This window comes from Sapajus apella, unplaced genomic scaffold, assembly GCF_009761245.1.
Source record: "Sapajus apella isolate SASKATOON/1434 unplaced genomic scaffold, GSC_monkey_1.0 scaffold40, whole genome shotgun sequence".
NCBI classification, from domain to species: domain Eukaryota; kingdom Metazoa; phylum Chordata; class Mammalia; order Primates; family Cebidae; genus Sapajus; species Sapajus apella.
Window position 1 is genome coordinate 1,312,171 of NW_022436980.1, and position 18,186 is coordinate 1,330,356.

General features: G+C 36.7%; 1 protein-coding gene across 5 annotated transcripts in view; it reads left to right on the forward strand.

Moving 5' to 3' along the window:
- GSK3B (glycogen synthase kinase 3 beta) overlaps positions 1–18,186 on the forward strand; it is a 228,474-nt gene that overhangs the window by 74,884 nt on the left and 135,404 nt on the right. For all 5 annotated transcript variants that reach the window (XM_032298954.1, XM_032298956.1, XM_032298958.1 and 2 more), the window contains exon 2: positions 7,300–7,493. In XM_032298954.1, the coding sequence (XP_032154845.1) occupies positions 7,300–7,493 (194 nt within the window). The remainder of the gene's footprint in view (positions 1–7,299; positions 7,494–18,186) is intronic.

Here is an 18,186-nt window from a genome sequence, read left to right on the forward strand (position 1 = left end):
CTCACTTTTTGTTTACGCTTCCGATCGCCAAAGGAAATTTAGTAATTCTTTTGTTTTTTCTAATCTCTTAGATTAGAATCATGTGAAGATGAATGGGATCTAAGGGAAAAGACCCCTGTTAGAATGATTTTTATCACATCAAGGTTACATAAAAATTGTCCTGGAATTTTCATCCTGCTGTTAATCATTAGAGTTGCTTTGATTGATTCAACTGCTTGGTTGATATTTCTTTTCTTTTTTCATAGTTTCATTTGTTCCAACATATATAAGCAGTTGTACTCTCTGGTTAAGCTTCTGCGTCATAAAATAAAGTCCCTGTTTTCATCACAAGAATATGTTCATTTTTGAATTTTCTGACTCTGATCCTGTGGCGCTCAGTTTTCTAGTTTTTATTTCCTTTGCTAATTATTTTTTATGTTGTTTTCTTGTTTCTAGTAGTTTATTTTGTGGAGAACATTTTTGTTTTTTTAAATTAATTTAATTTTAATTTTTTAAAAAAATAAATAGAGACAGGGTTTCCTGTCACCAGATTAGTGTCCAATCTGGTTTTAAACTCTTGAGCTCAAGCAGTTCTCCTGCCTTGGCCTGCAAAGTGCTGGGATTGCAGGCATGAGCCCCTGTGTCTGGCCCAACATACTTTTTAAATTTGTATTTTATTTGACAGAGTCTCTGGCTCTGTCACCCAGGCGGGAGTGCAAAGATGCAACCTTGGCTCACTGCAACCTCCGCCTCCCTGATTCAAGCAGTTCTCTTGCCTCAGCCTCCCAAGTAGCTGGGATTACAGGTGCCCACCGCCACACCCTGCAAATTTTTTGTAGTTTTAGTAGAGACGGGGTTTTGCCATTTTGGCCAGGCTGGTCTTGAACTCCTGACCTCAGGTGATCTACCTGCCTTGGCCTCCCAAAGTGCTGGGATTATAGGTCCCGGCTAACATCCTTGTTTTAATAGAAGTTGTTTTTTGTTGTTTTTTTTTAACCTGGTTTCTTTGGATAAAGAATTGTTTGAACTTCAGCCTAGCCTGAAAAATTTACAGTGGCCAGAGTTTTCTCTTCTGACAGTCTTATTCATACCTGAAGATAAAGTTCTTTGGAGTAATTTATATAATCATATTTTTCAATAGAGTGTCATTGTTGTAAACATCCTTGAAAAATAGCTGTGTGTTATTTCTTTGCATGATAGAGAAATAATAATAGGCAGTGCCATTTTCCTTACTAATAATATTGTTAGGCAGAAAATGTCATGAAAATGCTTTCTGTCTCCTGTGTGTTCATGTGTGGTGTGCTGATTTCTCTAGGCTTTTGTTGTAGACTTTTAACTTTGTTATTTCTACGTGGAGACGTAGGAAAATTTTTGAGACCGAGTTTCGCTCTTGTTACCCAGGCTGGAGTGCAATGGCGCGATCTCGGCTCACCGCAACCTCTGCCTCCTGGGTTCAGGCAATTCTCCTGCCTCAGCCACCTGAGTAGCTGGGATTACAGGCACGCGCCACCATGCCCAGCTAATTTTTTGTATTTTTAGTAGAGACGGGGTTTCACCATGTTGACCAGGATGGTCTCGATCTCTTGACCTCGTGATCCACCCGCCTCGGCCTCCCACAGTGCTGGGATTACAGGCTTGAGCCACCATGTCCGGCCGGAAAATTTTTATAGAGGCAGCCATTGCAGACTTAACTTTCTGCAGCAAGGTCCCCAGAGTATTTACTGGACTGTGGCAAGACTTTGCTCAGTTTGTATGGGTAACATAGCTTATACATATTCTCTAAAAGCTCCTCAGTTACAAAGTGTCTCAGTTGTTGCTTTTTGTCAGCACCGGATTTTGAGAACTAATCTTAAAACAGCAAGTTAAATACCTTTTTTAAATGAAAAAAGTATGTTCAGCTTTGAGATTTATCATTCAAATAGAGTGTCAGTGCCAGACACCTACTAAATATTTAAACATCCTTGAAGTGAATTTTTGGCTTTTGGATACTCCCTCCATACTTTGGATGTGGTCCATGTCACAGTGTTGCATTTGTTCATCTCACAGTGGATTGGTCGGAGGAGTGACTTGAGATTACTTAAAAAAATATCACAAAATGTTGTTTATGGGAACAATCTTGTTTTTGAGAGACTGGGAACTAGGCTGCATGTATCATTTTGGGATATGCCTGAACTTGCCAAGGCCTTTGTAAAAATTGTATCTAGGCTGGATGCTGTGGTTCACACATGATCCCAGCGGTTTGGGGAGGCTGAGGTAGGAGGATCACTTGAGGCCAGGAGTTAAGAGACCAACCTGGGCAACAAAGTGAGACCCTGTCTGTCCAAAAAATTAAAAAATGAAAAACATTAGCCAAGTGTAGTGGTTTGTACCTCTAATGCTAGTTATTTGGGAAGCTGGGGTGGGAGGATTGCTTGAGCCCAGGAGTTCAGTGTTAACAGTGAGTGACTTATGAGTATGCCATTGCACTCCAGCCTGGATGACAAGAGACCCTGTCTCTTAAAAAAGAAAATTATTCTGTATTGAACAGTCTTTAATAGAAAGTAATTGTTCATTGTATACTATCTTTTCATTGCGTCATGAGGAGTCTATTGTGGTTTATGTATTTAAGATTTATCTATTGTGGTAAAGAGTAGGGATTTAATGCTTCATTTTAATTATGTAGGAAATGTGTACAGTGTGAGTGAAGTCCTCTGACAGGAGAGAGGGCCTGAAGCTGAGCTAATTCCTGCTGCTGTGCTGTTATACCTTCAAGGTAGTGGCATTTTTTGAAGACCAATTTTATTATAATTGCTAGTGTCATATAATTAGTTTGGAAATCACTGTTTCATAAAGTGGTTACTTTTTGTTTAAGCAGATTTGTTGTGATTTCTAGGTTTTCTTGAGGATTTTGGTCTCTTGGAAGCAGTGCTGTGGTCTGAAATGGTCCAATTTGTAGTAGCAAATATTAAGTTGTTTGGATGTCACAGAATCAACTGTTGTACAGTTTCATTTTTCATGTGGTTTTGCTTTGGTATAAATTTCAAAACCTAATGTTGCCAGAGTATCTCTGGGAATAGATGTTGATATTAAGGATTACATGGTTGAGGCCAGAAAACTATAAAAGGCGGTTGATTTATTCTCTTACTTCCTATTCCTCTGGAGCTGATCCTTTTACATTATGTTATTAGAAACATTATCTTATTTTTTAAGGGAAGATAGACAAAAGAATACAAAGTTAGTAGGTAGTGGGAAGGTTTTAAAGTATAGCAAAGGCAGCATGAGGCATGTGAAGAGTTCTGCTACCTAAAGCTTTATGATAAATTAATCTATTATAGGTATTAACGTAGATGAAACAATGAGTGAGGTAGTTCTTTGTAAACAGTATAATTTTATACAGTTCTTTTTTCCTTTTCTTGAGACAGAGTCTCGCTCTGTCGCCAGGCTGGAGTGCAGTAGTACTATCTCTGCTTACTGCAGCCTCCAAGTCCCTGGTTCAAACAATTCTCCTGCCTCAGCTTCCTGAGTAGTTGGGGATTACAGGCATGCATCACCAAGACCAGGTAATTTTTGTGTTTTTAGTAGAGACGGTGTTTCATCATGTTGGTCTCGATCTCCTGACCTCGTGATCTGCCTGCCTCAACCTCCCAAAGTTACAGTTATTATCTTACTGCTAAGTTGGCTAATTACAATGCTAAATGGTAACATGCTTTTCGTTGGCATGCTAACTGCTGACTGACCCATGGCACTACTAATGTTCATGCCAAGTCATCCCCCATATTGCCCTGCCATTCTTTTCAGCTCTGCTATTTCACATATCTGATAGAAAGGTCTGAAGAACTTGATAATGAATAAAAGTTCTAGGTTGCTTGAAGTCTATCGAAAGACTGAAGAGCCATTGTTCCTAGTATCTAGATAGTATATATTAGTGGAAAATATAGTCTGTAATAATTCTTAGCAATTTCTCTGTTTTAGACAGAATAGAGTAAATCTTTTAATTACTGCTAAGATAGTAAATACTTTGTCTCTATATGTATGAAAGTTTGAAAGAATTGGTCCTTGTCTACAGCAAATCTCAGCTTAAAATGAACAGACCTTAAGATTCTCTTTCAGCTATAGTATCTGTCGGACCTTTCCACTTTGCTTTTAATATTTTAGCAGAATTATCTCATTTGTGCTTTTTTCCATTTGCAAATTACGATGTTGGGATAGACATTTCTAGGCTCAGTGTCTAGGGTGAAGAGATACCAATTCCCAGGGTCCTGATGGATATTTTTCATAGCTAGTTCTTGAACCCTTGAAATGTGACCTTTTTTAAAGAGACCTTTTATGTGACCTTTTTTAGAACCTGTGGAGGCAAGTAGGAAAAGTCATCACAAATGCTTATATTTCTTAAGTTCTCTTACTGGAGCAAGGAAATACAAAGGTGGGGCTCCTGTTTCTTTTATTGAAATATGGTTACACCGTAAAAAAATATATAATTTTTAGTTGTACCCAGACAGTTTTTGTTTTCTGTTTTTCAGTTAATTAAAATTGTGGAATACAGCAGGCTTTTTTGTTGTTGTTGGACACAGTCTTGCTATGTTGCCCAGACTAGAGTACAGTGGTGTGATCTCTGCTCACTGCACCCTTCTCCTCCTGGGTTCAAGGGATTCTTGTGCCTCAGCCTCCCTTGTAGCAGGATTACAGGCATGTATCACTGTGCTTGGCTAATTTTTGTATTTTTAGTTGAGATGGGGTTTTGCCATGTTGCCCAGGCTGGTCTCATACTGCTGGCCTCAAGTGATCTGTCCTCCCTGGCCTCCCAAAGTGCTGGGATTACAGGTGTGAGCTACCATGCCTGGCCTTTTATTTATTTATTTATTTTTGAGACAGGGTCTTGCTTTGTCACCTCGGCCAGAATGCAGTGGCGAGGTCTTGGCGCACTGCAGCCTCCACCTCCCAGGCTCAAGAGATCCCCCCACTTCAGCCTCTTGAGTAGCTGGAACTACAGGCATGTGCCACCACACTTGGCTACCACTCTTAAAATCTATTAGTTTATCTTTGTAAGATAATAATGAGCCTTTGTTTTGTGTTAGGCTTGTAAGATTTTTCAAGCAACTTGTTCAGTGAAATTATTAATTCAGAGTCCTTAAAATCTTTTTTTTGACGTTGTGGTTTTGACTTGGATAACACAGGGAAGAGTCAGACTATGTTTGAAATACCTTATGCTTTTTATCTTCTCTTGAGACAATTGGATTGTAAGGATGCATTCAATACGTTTCTGGAGCTCTTCATTTAGAGTTTAAGTTCAGAAGACTGTGATTCTGTTTTTAGGACTGCTAAGATACAGGTAAAGAAAAGTTATTTTACAAATGAGGAAGAAAATATATAGTCAATCTGGAAAGTTGTAGTTAAGATTAAATAGATTTTTTTAGGGGGAGGGGGCATGGTAATTTAGAACTCAGATTAGATTGAACTAGGTTTTTAGCAAATGCACCTAAGATTTATTTTACTGTTAAGGTGAGACTCGATGGGAGCATGTGAAAGCTTTGAGAACTGCTTTTTTGTATTGGCTTATGCTGGGGTTTGTATTTATTTAAAGCATATATAATACTGCTATAAGTAAAAATGGTGGTGTTGACAAGATTTATTTCTTTTCACGAGTGGTATTGGATTTGAGGTGATTACATCATGCCAATTTGAATGTTTTACCTCGGACCTAAAGACATAAATGTTAAAGATGGCTGGCCATGATAAATATAGACTACCTGTAATTCACCTGGCTATCTTATGAAGACATCCCTCATTGCTTTTGAATCTGTCATGAATGCCATTTTACAAAAGTGTTAATTGATCTCAGACATTCACTGGCTTTTGTTTATATTAGTACTTCTGTGATTTACATGGATATAAATATTGGTTACATATGCTACCAGTACATTTGGATATTCATTTATCTAGCAATTTATATTTCATAGAGGAAAATACTCATAAATATGTTACTTTTCTTTTATTAGGTTAGTATGAATTCAGTTAGTATTTTAAAAAGAAAATTATTATAATGGAAGAGTAACAGAAAAAAAAAATACAAGTCTAATAAGTGAGCCTAAGGACTTACACTGTACTGAGAATTGGTTTTAGATTTGTCAGGGAAGAGAGAAGAAACATTAGTTGTTTTCATTTATGTTGAAGTCACTAAAAGAACAATGTAAAGCTCTTTTAGATCAGATACTAAGTAGCATAATACAGAGAATCATTTAAGAATTCAGAGAAGAAGATGATGACTGTGGACTATTTCAAGTAGGAGGTGGCTCTTGTGCCTCAGTTGAAGAGAGCTTTTGTATTGCTACTAGGGGTGAGAGAAGGCAGAAAAGGAAAGAAGAGGGCTGTGAGTGAATAGAGACCCTGGAGTCAGTAATCTGCTTGTAAATGGGTCTCAGTTCAGAATGGGTTGGATTATTTAAGTTTTATATCTTTTAACCCCAAATTAACATTCTTTTCTCCATCTGACCTTCCTCTGAGAGGTCTTCTGCTTTGCTAAACAGAAGATTCAGGGAAGCAAAAACTCAAAGCCTTGCTTTCCCAAATGCAGAATGATCTGAAGAGAGTCAGAATACTTAGACATTTTTATTTGCACATATTTTATTTTCAAGTAAAATAAGGCCTTGAGGAAAGCACTAAGTCCATTTAGAATTGGATAGATAAGGTCAAACTCTTATGGGTTCACAATTTGCTATTTCACCGTGAGCAAATTTAACATTCTTCCTATTACCTATAATATGGGAACAGAACTATCTACCTCATGGGGATGGAGCTAAGCATTGTGTGTGGTCTATGGAATGACTGAATACATGGGATTTATAAAATGAATTATAATTTAAACAAATAATTGAAGTAATTATTTGTGATAAGCTAAAAATTAGTTTGTAGTAAAGATTATAGTTTACCTTGGCTGGGCATGGTGGCTCATGCCTGTAATCCCAGCACTTTGGGAGGCCAGGCTGGGCGGATCACCTGAGGTCAGGAGTTTGACACCAGCCTGGCCAACATGGTGAAACCTCGTCTCTACTAAAAATACAAAAATTAGTTGAGCATGGTGGTGGGCGCCTGTAATCCCAGCTATTTAGGTGGCTGAGGCAGGAGGCTGAGGCAGGAGACTTGCTTGAACCCGGGAAGGAGAGGTTGTAGTGACCGAGATTGTGCCACTGCATTCCAGCTAGAGTGACAAGAGTGAGTGAGATTCCACCTCAAAAAAACAAAATAAAATAATGTAGTTTACCTTGTACACTTTGGCAGCTTTCTCTATTTAATTCTTTACAGTTGTCATTAAAAAAAAAAAAAATTCTTTCTTTCTTCCTTTAGGGGACAAGGATGGCAGCAAGGTGACCACAGTGGTGGCAACTCCTGGGCAGGGTCCAGACAGGCCGCAAGAAGTCAGCTATACAGACACTAAAGTGATTGGAAATGGATCATTTGGTGTGGTATATCAAGCCAAACTTTGTGATTCGGGAGAACTGGTTGCCATCAAGAAAGTATTGCAGGACAAGAGATTTAAGGTAAAACCTCTGACATTTAATGTATTTTGTTGCTGTCGTAATACATGTACTATGATTATTTTTTTGATTGCATCTTTTTGCTTCAGATTTCTTCTATTGTGTGCATTTTTGTTGAGCTCAAACGTTATAGTGACTTTATTTCTGGTCATGTATTTTGTAGAGATAAAATTCACTGAAGATTGCAGTATTACTTTTGTAGTCATTATGAATGATACGTATATTTATAATCCTGTGAAAAGTAAGTTAAAATTTCTTCTTAATTTATACATTAAAAAGTCACCTGTCCCCGCCCATTTACTGTTTGGTGTAGACCAGAGGAACACTGCCTGTAGCATATAAGCATTTGATATAGTTGACTATGCTTCTTTTTTTGAAAAAAAATTTTTATTCCATGATGCAACTTGTGTTAGTCTGTTTTTGTGTCTCTATAAAGGAATACCTGATATTGAGTAGTTTATAAAGAAAAGAGGTCTAATTGGCTCTCAATTCTGCAGGCTGTACAGAAAGTGTGGTACAGACATCTGCTTCTAGTAATGATCTGAGGAAGCTTCTAATCATGGGCAGAACATGAAGGATGAGTGGGTGCATCACATGGCAAGAGCTGAGCCAGAGAGTGAAGGGGGAGATCCAGACTTTATTATTATTATTACTGTTGTTATTATTTTGTAGAAATGGGGTTTTGCCATGTTGTGCAAGCTGGTCTCAAGCTCCTGAGCTCAGGCAATTCACCTGTCTCAGCCTCCTAAAGTGCTGGGATTATAGGCGTGAGCCACCATGCCTGTCCCCAGATTTTCTTAAACAACCAGATCTCCTGTGAACTAACTAAGCAGGAACTCACTCATGACCAAAGGTGCCAAACCATTTGTGAGGGGTTGACCCCCATGATCCAATACTTCCCACCAGGTTCCATTTCCAGCATTGGTGGTTACATTTCAACATGAGGTTTGGAAAGGGATAAACATCCAAACCATATTATAACACTATCCATTTTTCTCATAACTATTTTTTTGGTATCTTCCTTTTTTTTTTTTTTTTTTTTTTGTCCCCTTGTCCTTCTGCCTTTAGACACTGGCAATCCCAAAGTTCAGTTCTTGCCGTTTATTTTCATTTCTTGTACCTCGTTAGGGGAACCTGTGCATGGAAGCTCAGATGTCATCTCTATGTTGTGGTATAGCAGAGAGATTTAGAAGACACTGGCTGTAGTAGTTAAGCCTATGCAGCATTGTGTACTTTCCTACTCCTCCCACCTCTGCAACATTTTACTGATTGCCTCCTATGTGCTAAGACCTATGTTAAACATGAAGGGCTATAACAATAAGAAGTAATCACTGCTCTGGTATAACACACTTTGTAGTGTCCATCTGCTGTAAATGTCTAGAACATTCTAAAGAGTTTTTAAAAATTCAATAGTTTTTGTTTCCAATTCTCGCCTCTTCTCCCAAGTACTAGTCTCATGTTGTCAAATGCCCACTGGATCTTGATAGCTGAATGTTGTACTGTTATCCCAGATTGGCAAGCCATCTTATGTAACCATGACTAAACTTTTTTAAATTTATTTTTTATTTTTTGAGACAGAGTCTCGCTCTGTCGCCCAGGCTGGAGTACAGTGATGCCATCTCAGCTTATTGCAACCTCCGTCTCCCAGGTTCAAGCGATTCCCCTGCCTCAGCCTCCTCCCTAAGTAGCTGGGGCAGAATCCAGTAGCTGGGATTACAGCCATGTGCCACCACGCTCGGCTAATTTTTGTATTTTTAGTAGAGATTGGGTTTCACCATGTTGATCAGGCTGGTCTCAACTCCTGACCTCGTGATCCACCCATCTCAGCCTCCCAAAATGCTGGGGCATGAGTCACTGTGCCCGTCCCATGACTTAACTTTTAAGACTAAATGGAAATCTTTCCTTCTGGTTCCCAGAACTTTGGATTTGCTTTTTCCTTTTAATGGTTTTATCATTCACTGTTACCCAGACTGTTCCATTTGCTCATCCCTAATATCCAGTCATTGTTAACCTTGATTTTCTTTTTACCAATACTCCCTTGTTGCCGTGTCTCTTTTTCTTTCCCTTTAGTGCTATTCTAGTCAGATTCTGTCGTTACTTGGCTTAATAACTTACAAACATCTACCTTAGTCTTCTCCTTTCTAACCTCTTCTGCATACTAAGACTAGAATACTCCCAAAGTTCTCATTGGTCATGTTGTTTTTTTCCTGCCTATAAATCTTCCATGGTTCTTCATAGTCTAGAAAGTAAAACCTGCCTAATTTACTTGTGTACTCAGAAACTTCCGTAGTCTTCCCTTTTCTCCGAATACTCTACTTTCCAAACTTTTTGTGTCACTGTCCTTGAAATGTGTTCTTCTCTATGCCCACTGTGCTTTTATTGAGCTTTTCTATTACTCCCATTCTCCTGCTATCTAAATTCTGTGCATTTATGAAAACTCAGGTCAAATTCTTCCTGTGTGAAACTTCTCAGATGATTCCAATCAGCCATGTAGATCTTGCTGTTCCAAATTCCTTGAGCCCTTATTGTCCACAAACTAGGAAATTCCATATTTTTTATCACAGGGTCTCCTAAATACCCACACATTCCATTTTTGATTAGTAGTTAATGATGATAGCAAATACTTATCCTTATTATATGTATTTTTTACATGAGTAGTTTTACATAATTCTTACCATTAGTACTGTGTGATTGATATTGTTGTTATTTGGATAAGGAAACCTGAGTACAAAGAGATTTTAAATTAGCTTGTCCAGGGTCACACAGTTGACAAGTGGATAGATGGGCAAGGATTCGAATCTAGACAGACTCTCCAGTACCTTACTACATTTTATCCTCACTGTGTTAAACCCCTTTACCCCTTGTGTCTTTCTTTCACAGTATTCATCCTCTTTCTGTATCATAGTATCAGATTCTCACAGCATCATACCTTTTTCTATCAAAGTATTTAAACCACACCCTTTTTCTCCCTCTCAAGAAAGAGAGAGATTAGTTTTATTTTATTCTCTAACGGTTGCATTATATTTTATTGTGTGGATATGCCCCAATTAGCCATTGTTCAATTGATAGCTGTTGAAGATTTTTTTCCCTACCAACATTGTATTTATTTACTGTATCAGAATACAGTTTTTAAAAGTAGGATTCTAGGGTTGAAGAGTAGAAGAGCACTTTAAATCTTGATACAGGGTGCCTTCTGGTCAGATTTCATGCATTTAAATGTACATTATTTGAATATGAGTAATGGCCATTCCCTGTGTAGTCTTTAGATATTAGGGGTATTTTTATGTTTTTCAATTCTGTTGGTGGAAAATCATTTTTCTTTTTTAAATTTTTTGTAGAGATGCATCTTACTACATTGCCCAGGTTGGTCTCAAGTTCCTGGCCTAAGTTGATTCGGGATTATGGTCTGAATCACCATGCCTGGCCCTGAAAAATTATTTTAATTTACAACATCATTTTACATGCCATGACTTTTTTTTACCCCTTTTAGAGTATGCGTCTTCCTTACTCAGTTGTTAACACCAATTTGTTAAGGATTACATTAGTTATATATTGTTATATAACACATTACCCAGAAAACTTAATGGTGTAAAGCAACAAAGATTTTATTTTCTTAGTGCTTCTGTGCATTGGAACTTCAGGCATGGCTTTGCTAGGAACCTCTGGCCCAGGGCCTCTCACCAGACTGTAATCCAGGCGTGAGCCGGGACCGCAGTCTCATCTGAAGGTTTGTTTGAAGGAGGAAATATCTGTCCCCAAGCATACCATGTGATTGTTGGCAGACTTTGGTCCCTTGCCACATGGGCCTGTCCACTGGGCTTTTCGAGGTCATAACCATTTAGCTTCCCACATGGCAAGGGATCCAATGGAAAAATAGTAAGCCCAAGACAGAAACCAAAATTTTTTTCTAACCTAATATTGGAAGGGTGAGGTGATTAAACAAGGGTGTGAATACCAGAAGGCAGGTATCATTTAGGCCCATCCTAGAAGCTGCCTCCACAAGAATATGAACCATCTATCATCATCTCAAAGAGAGAAAAAAGTAATTTCACTTTGTGTTGACTTTGCTTGTGGTACCTTTTGTTCTTCAGATGTTGATTTGGGCTTTGGTATAATGCTGAGAAAGGTCCTGTTCCATCTTGCTTATCAATCATTTCTTTTTCCTCTAGGAATTTTATTTTCACATATTTCTTTAATCTTTCTGGGGTTATATTTTGGGACATAGTGTGAAGTAGTGATATAAGTTAACCTTTCCCCAAGTAGTAGGTCATTTGTCTCAGAAATCATTTTTATAAACTTTATCCTTTTCCCACTGATGGGCAAATGCCATTTAAAAAATCATATTACATTATCATATATACGTTGGATTTTCTTCTGGGTTTCCTTTTCTTTTCCACTGACTTGTCCATTTTGGCTTATGATGATGTCCATTTTGGCTTCTCCAATGATGAGAACTAACAGCATATTTTGAGTGTTTCTTGTTTTATCTCTTAAAAAATCTGTGTATCAAATATCATCAGCCTATGATGTTTTTCCTGCAACCCCAACAAAACAAAAACAAACTTTACTTTTTTATCAAAATTGTGTAAAATTTGCAGAGGAGTTGGGCAGAATGTGTAAATTTATAATATCCAACCTTCCCATCCAGAAATGTGATAATTGTCTCCATTTAATCCAGTTTATGATATAAAACTTTATGGTTACTTATGTAGGTTTTAAACTTTTCTTATTTTATCTAGATACGTTTAGTAATATTTTTTTTGTTCTTATGCATGGAACTTAAAAGTTGTATTTTCACTTTACTCACTATTAATATTTAAAGAAAGTTGAGTTAGTAATCTTATATTCCAGTTTACTAAACTCCTACCATTACAGTTGATTGCCTTTGCTTTTATAAGGAACCATTTCAATTACAAGCAATAAGTTTGCATTTTTTTCCCTTTTCTTATTTTTTTAAATTTCATTGAACAGGACCTGAGGACAATGGTTAAATAATGGTAACAGTTCTAACTCTTTATTGTCTTATTTTTAGATTTAATGGACTGCTCATACTGCAGTGTTTCTTAAATCTTTTAAACGAAAATTTTTTTCTTTTTAGGACTGGGAGGTCTAAATAAAGACATTTAATTTAGTATGTGTAGTGAGGAAGAAGTCTTCCTCCATGTAAATATATTTTGTTTTAACCATTTGAACACTGCCTCCTCCATTTTTTTTGAACTTGAGGCATCTTCTAGATGCATTTAATGTGCTGATGCCCTTTATTAGGGTACTTTACTGTGTTGCTTTTCTAATTTTCTAGCTTACCTTGAAACCTGAGTTTAAAATGTTGCTTGTGAGCTGGAGTGTTTTTGTTGTTTTGTTTCTATTCTTAGGTGAACAGTTTTTATTATGATTAGACATTGATTTTCATATAAGTTTTATGGTTTTTTTCCTTTGACCTAAATGTAATACATCATATAAATATGATAATATTCAGTCAGTTTGCTTTCTAATATAGCCTGTTTGCTCCAGGTGTTTTAACATTGTGATTTTTTGGGGAGCTATTTTATGTATTTGTGCATTCTTTTATTTTTCATTTTTCTCAGACTTCTTCAGTGTTGTGTTAATCAAATAAGTATTATGAGGACATTTTCTGAGTTTTAAAACTTCTTATAAACTAAACTCTTTGTTTTTATTCTTAAGGTTCTAAGTTACTACACACTGCTATTCGTGTGATTTTTTTTCCCCTTGTTTTACTTCCTTTTCAATTTGGTAATCTTATTATCAGGCACCTAATTATTAGTATTTTATATAGCCATTTAAGTCATTTCTGAAAAATCTATTTGCTAATAAAACTGACAACTTGAAAGAAATAGTAATCTTTATTTGTGCTATGTGTAGCACTGTTCTTTGGGTCATGGAAGTTTGTATTTTTCAAGTGGTGGCTAAAACTAGGTGGAAGAAAAGGGAAGGACAGCTACAAGTTGAATAGGAAAAGTGTTATGTTGCCAGTACAGCTCTAAGAAAGTAACGGCATAGCAATGGGAGTCCTCAAACCAAAGTTTCCAAGTCAGAGAAGCTCAGTTTTTCCTGGGAAAAGGTCTCCATTAAGTATGCCTGCCGTTCTCAGTCATATAGGCTGGGAAGCTTTGCCAGGAGAATGGATTTGATAGGTCAGCAGCTGGGACCATTGCTAATAATGTTCCTTGCAGTGAGAAACCTGAGAGGCAGGTTTTCATGTTTGCCATACAAAGTTTCTTAAGGATACAGACTGTTTTATGCTACTTTTATACTTCCCCAGATGCCTAGGTAGGGTGATAGATAAAATACATTTTAAAAAATTTAATGGAATTTTCAGGGACTTTGTAAAGATTGATGTGGAAGAGCTGTGTGGATTTTGCTGTTACAAATTATATGTAGTTTTATTGCCTCCTTGATTATTCCACTGAGAAAAAAATGGAGGCATGATATTTGTGGTCTTGAATTTCTTCTTTCTGGCTTTCAGTGTCTTGAATGGCTTGAGAGAAAGAGAAATAAAACTTGATATAAGGCATAATGTGCTTTTTATGTTTTCTCACTTTTTTTTGAGTTTACAGTTATTTCATGTTTATATTGTTTCAGATTCCCATATATCTGAGGTAAGGTCAAAAGCGGTATTGAATATCAAGAGTTAAAGTTACCCTTTTGACTAGTTTTACTGAAACCTTCCTTTTTTTTTTTTTTTTTTTTTTTTTTTGTGAGTAATCAGCTACTTCATGTATTTATTTATAACAACCTTATTGACATACAATTAATGTGATGTATATTTGCCTGTTTAAAGGGTATAACTCATTGGTTTTAGTGTAGTCACAGAGTTAGGCAACTATCACCGCTAATTCCAGAATATTTTCATCTCAAAAGGAAACTCTGTACCCTAATGGGTACAGTCACTCTGTATTCTTTCTTTCCCCTAGGCCCTGGGAACTACTGATCTGTTACCTGTCCATGGATTTGCCCATCCAGGATGTTTCAAAAAATGGAATCACAGAATGTATGATCTTTTGTGTCTGGCTTCTTTCACTTAGAATAATATTTTTGAAGTTAGTTCCTGTTGTAGCATGTCTCAGTACTTCATTTCTTTTATGGCTGAATAATATTCCCTTGTATGGACATTCCACACATGGTTTATCTGTTCATCAGCTGATGAACATTTAGGTTGTTTATACTTTTTGGCTGTTATGAATGATGCTACTATGAATATTTGTGTACAAGTTTATATGGGGAAATAGGTTTTCATTTCTCTTGAGTATATTTCTAGGAATGGAATCACAGGGCCATGAAGTGACTTAGTGATTAACATTTTGAAGAAGTATCAACCTATTTTCTAAAGCAGCTGTACCATTTTGGAATCCCACAGCAATGTATGAGCATTGCAATTTTTCTGCAACTTTGATCACACTTGTTATTATCTAGTTTTTTATTATACCCATCCTTGTGGGTGTGAAATGGTATCTCATTGTCATCTTAATTTGCATTTTCTGCTGTTCTTCATCTTTTCATATGCTTATTGGTGGTTTTTATGTCTTTTTGGGGAGAAATGCCTGTTGAAATCCTTTGACCATTAAATTAAAAAAATTTTTTTCTACTTAAAAGCATTATTAGACTTTTATTTTTTGAACTGTTCTAGTCTTACAGAAAAGTCAGTGAAAGTACAGAGAATTCCCATATATACACTAATTCCAGCCCCATCTCCCAAGTTTCCAGTATTACTGATGTCTTGCCTTAGTGTAGTACATTTGTTACAATTAGTAAGCCAATATTTATTAATAACTAAAGTTCAGATTTTGCCTTATGGTTCACTCTTTGTGTTGTACAGTCTATGGGTTTTGACAGTTGTATGAGGGTATGTATCTACCATTATAGTATCATACAAAATACTGCACTAAAAATTTCCTGAACTGTACCTATTTATTTTTCCCTTCCCCCAAACACTTGATAACCATTCATCTTTTTACTATTTCCATAGTGTTGCCTTTTCTTGGAATCATACAGTATATTAGCCTTTTTGTTTTTGCTTTTTTAATTTAGAAATAGGCATTTAAGGTGCCTGCATAACTCTGTGGCATGATAGCTCATTTCTTTTTCGTTTGTTTGTTTTTCAAGATGGGGTTTTGTGCTTGTCATCCAGGCTGGAATTCAATGGCATGACCTTGGCTCACTGCAACTTCCACCTCCTGGGTTCAAGTGATTCTCCTGCCTCAGCCTCCCAAGTAGCTGATATTACAGGTGTGTGCCACCATGCCTGGCTAACTTTTGTATTTCTAGTAGAGATGGGCTGAGGCAGGAGGATCACCTGAGGTCAGGAGTTTGAGACCAGTCTGGCCAACATGGTGAAACCCCATTTCTACTAAAAATACAAAACAAATTAGCCAGACGTGGTACTGGGTGCCTGTAATCCCAGCTACCTGGGAGGCTGAGGCTGGAGAATCTCTTGAACTTGAGAGGCAGAGGTTGCAGTGAATTGAAAATGCACCATTGCACAGCCTGGGTGGCTGAGCAAGACTCCATCTCAAAAACAAACAAACAAAAAAAAAGATAGCTGCAGTTTCAACAGGATTTAGTGGATATGTAGATCAATTTTGGGAATATTGTCATCTTAACAGTATTGTCTTCCAATCCATGATTATGTATTATCTTTTCCTTTATTTACATCTTTCTATGAGGTTTTAGAGTTTTGAGTATATAAGTCTTTCATTCATTTGTTAAATTTATTCCTGAGTATTCTTTTTGATGCTTCTATATTTGGATTTCTTTTTTCCTCTTAAGTTCTTTTGCAGTATGTTCTTTGCTAGCACTTCATTATTTTGACATCTCTTCAGTATGTAATGTTAAACTCTGCCCTGAGTTTATTTTTATATTAGGATGGGTTACATTTTGTAAGAATCACCCTAAGATAAAATATCTATCTAGATAGAGAATGGTGGTAAAATAATAGCTATTCCTGAACTCTGGGGTTTAATTTCTGTTTTTCTGTAAATTATTTCAAAAGGACTTTGCTGTTATCTGACAGCCGGTTTCTTTGGTTTCTTAATGTGCTTGGTGGCTATAATATTTGAAGGTACTTGTCTGTGCCTCTTTTCTACAGTACTAGTTTCTTATTTTCCTAATCCTCCTAACTTACTGAATAGAGAGATCCTTATGAAATTGGAGAAGTCATTTCACCTCTCTAAATTTGTTTCTTCTTGGTAAGATGCAGGATGAAATATTTAATATTCATTATAAGTTTTTTTAGACTCAAGTGAGAGTACTCACATAAATAGCTTTTTTAATCTGTGAAGAAATATTCAAGTATCAGGCAGGGTTTATTTCACTTCAAACTAGACTTTACCTTTCTTAGCTTGGGATAATCTATTGAGATTTATCTGAAGAAGCTATTTCAGCTCACCTTTCTGTTAAAAAACCTCCACTGACTTTTTGGATTACAAGATCGAGTGTGAACTAAGGCTAGTCAACTCAGTTTGTAGATACTCTGTGCAAAAGACTACATTAGATGTTGTGTAGGTTACAAAGAGGCATATGATGCAGTCTGTGCAATCCAGGAGTTTATAGTCCATGTGAAGTATTAAGCAGATCATCTAGTTTGGTGCCAGTTGTGGGAGTTCATGATTTATGTGATGGAGTATCTTCCTTTAGATTCCCCTGAAAATTGTGCTTATATGAAATCTGAGAGAACCCACATGATTTATAAACATAGTAACTGTGATAGATAACAACCAAACAATTTCTAGGGCTTTATTGAGGAGAGTGTTTTTCTAGTCACTGACTGTGTACTACCCAACTCGTAGTAATGGCTTTACATTTTTTTTCTTTTTTTAAATTTTGGCAGACATTGTGTATGAGGTATAGATTTTCAGTCTTTTGAACATTTAATAAATGAAAATTCGTCTGAAGAGAATATTAAAACATTGCATTTTGACCTGAATCTTCACAAAGGTAAATGGAAAGTGTTTTCAATGAATTTGGACCAGAATTGGTTTAAAAATAATTCAAAATGTTAAATTATTTCATCTCTCTATAAGATTGTTACAATTTGATAATTATTCTTTTTCAGTGTCATCAGAAAAATAAAGCATAGATTGGGCATGGTAGCTGATGCCTGTAATCCAAGCACTTTGGGAGGCTAAGGCGGGAGGATTGCTTGAGCCCAGGAGTTTAAGACTAGCCTGGCTAACATGTGTCTTTTATAAAGACCTTGTCTCTATAAAAATAAAATAAAAAAAAAAAATGTCAGGCATGTTGGCTCACACCTGTAATCTCAGCACTTTGGGAGGCTGAGGTGGGCAGATCACTTGAGGTCAGGAGTTCAAGACCAGCCTGGCCAACATGGTGAAACCTTGTTTCTACTTTAAAAAAAAAGAAAAAAAAAAAAAACAAAGTTAGTTGAGCGTGGTATCAGGCACCTGTAATCCCAGCTACTTGGGAGGCTGAGGCAGGAGAATCCCTTGAACCCAGGTGGTGGAGGTTGCAGTAAGCTGAGATCACGCCCCTGCTCTCCAGCCTGGGCAACAGAGCGAGACTCTGCTTCAAAAAAAAAAAAAAAAAACTAAAGAATGAAAACATAATATTACAAAAACCTATAATTTAATTTCATTTTGCTTTTGATTTGTTTGCCATGTTTAAATGAGCTTTTAGACCTGCCTTCGCTAGCTTTATTGAGGTATAATTGGTATATTTTAAA